The sequence below is a fragment of the Harmonia axyridis genome, chromosome 6 (assembly GCF_914767665.1).
Source record: "Harmonia axyridis chromosome 6, icHarAxyr1.1, whole genome shotgun sequence".
Taxonomy (NCBI): domain Eukaryota; kingdom Metazoa; phylum Arthropoda; class Insecta; order Coleoptera; family Coccinellidae; genus Harmonia; species Harmonia axyridis.
The window spans coordinates 10,779,238-10,782,824 of NC_059506.1; the positions used below are offsets into that span (position 1 = coordinate 10,779,238).

The 3,587-nt window shown below is 29.1% G+C and overlaps 1 protein-coding gene across 1 annotated transcript; it reads right to left on the reverse strand.

Moving 5' to 3' along the window:
• Positions 1–1,480: 1,480 nt before the first annotated feature.
• On the reverse strand, positions 1,481–2,733 carry LOC123682425 (phosphomannomutase 2). Its single transcript, XM_045621028.1, has one exon. The coding sequence runs from the start codon at positions 2,574–2,576 to the stop codon at positions 1,815–1,817; it is 762 nt and encodes a 253-aa protein (XP_045476984.1). The 5' UTR covers positions 2,577–2,733; the 3' UTR covers positions 1,481–1,814.
• Positions 2,734–3,587: the final 854 nt, after the last annotated feature.

The window sequence follows — 3,587 nt, forward strand, 5'->3', positions numbered from 1 at the left end:
TTCAACCTAAAACATGTCTTTCATTATATCATTAACAACAAAATTCATAACTCAATAGTTGAATGTCAATTGAAAATTTACAACTTGTTTAATTTTCACACTTATTACATAATATATCTTGTGATAAAGTAGAATTTTTTAAAAGTAACTATTATATATTCACAAAATCTAATATGTATTGAAATGTAAACGTTTATTTCGAAGTCCACGTCTGCTTGGTGATGACCTCACCAGAATATTTATCAAATGCTTTTCTAAAAAGTCTAGTGAAATTTGATTTTGTTATTGGCACGTTTGGGTTTACAGTTTTGTATTTTCGCCATTCAGATTTCCAATACGTTTTTAAAGGTTTAAAATTCGCTACTTTGCATGTTTGTATTATGTGCATTGCATTTGGAGGGAGGCAATAGACATGGATTTTTTTCTCACTGCAATAATCTGTCAATTCAATGCTCAAACGGCTTTTATGCCTATCCAGGAACAGTATTATAGAAAATTGCACATTATCTAGCAACCGTGGATGAACCACATATTCGTAGAATGTACTAGACATCATCCAATATGGTTTTTGATGACTTGGTATCGCGTAACAAGCAGAAAAACTTGTTTCATTTTCCTCTCAAAATTGTATGAAATATCCCATGAAAATGTGGTGTCACTGGATCCCTTATTTAGTTCATTCATTGGATACAGGTTTATTTTAGCACATTTGTATACAGAAAAGGATATGTCATCTTCAGGATCCATAGAATAATTTATTAGACAAAGACCAAAACAAAATTTTCGAAATCCAGTGGATTATGCTGATATTTGGGAACAGCATTAATTTTAATGGGTAGTTTCAGCATAAATTTTCATCAAATCTATTTATGAAAATCATATCAAATTAATTAAAAATATTACAACCAATGCGATGCCGTACATGATCTAAAACTTCTCCTCCATATATACCTTGGTGAGCATTGTAAATTATATCACTTGCAAAACTGAAGCTAACACTCAGCACCACATCTTATGAGCACTAATAACATGTTGGAGAGAAAAGTACAGATGCCACATGTACTCCAAAATGGCAGTTTATTTTCTAGATAGTGTTTGGAAAATTAGTTCTTAAGAGGGGTCTATACCGTGTCAGCGATCAATTCAAAATTTTTTTTTACATTATCGATTTATATGAGGTTTTCATTTTGAACAATACATCATTGCGGAAAGTCTTTATTTATTAATTTTTATGAAATGGAAAATAAAGAATTAGATGATTTTTTTTATTGGAGAATAAATATATGCATGATATATATATATATATATATATATATATATATATATATATATATATAAATATTAAAATTGTTGATATATATATATATATCCGGGTTTATAGCGTTAACCAAAAAAAAATATTTTTTTATGAATTTTCATATTAAAATATTATACGAAAAGTCTTGTCAAAGGCTAAAAAAACGGTTTTTTCAAATTAATAATGAAAACATAAAAAATGATAAATCAGAGGAATGTTTCAATTTGCTTCAATCATCCTGAAAAGTGTTGGAATATCAAAAACTTGGGGAGGGAGAAGTAGTTAAATTTTGGCAGATGTGCTATAAACCCTTCTTAATACAACTCTTTTTTCAAAATAGCGTTCATTCAATGGTGAGTGTTCATTAATCGGCACTTTAACTGATCGAAATAAATTTTTTCAATTTGATATAAGTTAAACTATATAAAAATATAAACATTAAAAAAATTAATACATAAAAATAACAAAATATGTATGAAATATTAACATGATAGACACTCTTTTTCGCAATAATCATTCATAAGTTGAATAACTTGATGAGAATTTCTTTAGTATTTTCAGGATTGCTTACTCTATGTCCAATTGTTCTACTATCAGAGAATATTTCAAAATCGTTTCCTCCTGGATGTGTTTTATCTCCAAAGAAATGAATTTCACCAAATCCTTCATTTTCTAAATGCTTCAAACAATAAGTTTTATCCCAACCTATAGGAAAAACATCAAAACTGATTTGTCCTCCAATGCTATACTTGAGACCAATATCTGGAAATTCTAATTTCAAGGCTTCAATCATATTCATCCTAATGTCATGCACTTTATCATATTGCTCGAAATCATCTCTTTCTGATTGTGAACATGATCTTCCTATTGGGGATATATTGAGCATACCATTTCTGAATTCCACAAATGTTCCTCTTTTCACAGGAAGTGTTATTGTAGAAAGATATTTCAAGGCAAAATTAATGAATTTCTGAAGTATTTCTTCCCCCATAAACTTCTGAATACTTTGCCTGCATATTTCTTGCCCATTTTTATATGAAACTAAACCATTTTCTGGAAAAACATAATCATACTTATGTATTACATCATCTCCATTCATTTGCTCAGATATTTTCTTGAAGTCTGAACCTCCCACTAAACCAATTTTGCACAAAGGCCTTATTTTATTCAGCAAAAAGTACTCCATGTCTTCCGATATTACGTTTCTAGGTTTTGTGAGGGTTCCATCTACATCAAAAAGGCATAATATAGATGCGTTGTCCTTTGAATTCGGTTCCATTCTTTAAATAATTCTGTAATATTAGAATTACAAATTCCTTTTTCTATTTTCCTGAATGGATGTGAATTTGGAAATTAGAATTACAAATGCAGTTTAGCACATTGACCTTAAACTAGTTTATCTGTGGTACACGACACCCGTCACATTTATAGGCATCTGAAAACATAGACCCATAGACAAATAATCCGTTCTCTATGCATAGACCTATATAGCGCGTTCGGCAATAGGCATCTGAAAATAAGAATGCAGCGCTAAGGTGAGCAGACGTAGAACTATAAATGTTGATATTGGAGTGTTTTGTTGTATTAGTTGTGTGTGTATTTGCTCTATTTACATTTGATTTTACAATAAATATAAAAACTTTTCAGACTTCTACAGTGAACAAGTATGTTACTGTGTATATAATATTTTCATTTTAGGTAAAGGCGGTAGGTATCATCATTTGTTTCAGTTAAGTCTAGTGATATTGAAAGTTATGCAAGGATGGAAGACTTCGAAAAATGACGAATAACAACCGTGTGCATATAATATGTGAACGGTTCAATCAACATTAATATACTACAGGATTCTAATAGTACCTTTTTTAGGTCCAAATGGCAAGACTGAGTTTAGTAGAATACTTGGGATATATTAAAGGTACAAACACTTCTAGAAGTGTTCATGAAGGTGAAGAAGTTTTAAATGTTGGTCACATAATAAAAATGTTACATGTTATTTGCATGACTAATAAACTTTAGTTGAAAGGTTTTTTACTTATCCGAATTGATCATTTCACATTACCCTTCAATTATACAGTCCCTACAAAATATTACAAATGCTAATGTATTGAATATTTTTGGGAATACTACAGAAAGTCCCATATATATTTTTATTTATTTATTAAGAGATAACTCAATTTACATAAAATGTTTCTAATAATAAATTTATATTATATATTATATTATAATTATTATATAACTAGGTTACTTAAAACTACTCATATCGATACCTATTTATCGAATTAAATTATTG

Bases quoted from the DNA above. Each gene is read 5' to 3' on its own strand.
- LOC123682425 (XM_045621028.1), bottom strand. From the start codon at position 2,576: ATGGAACCGAATTCAAAGGACAACGCATCTATATTATGCCTTTTTGAT.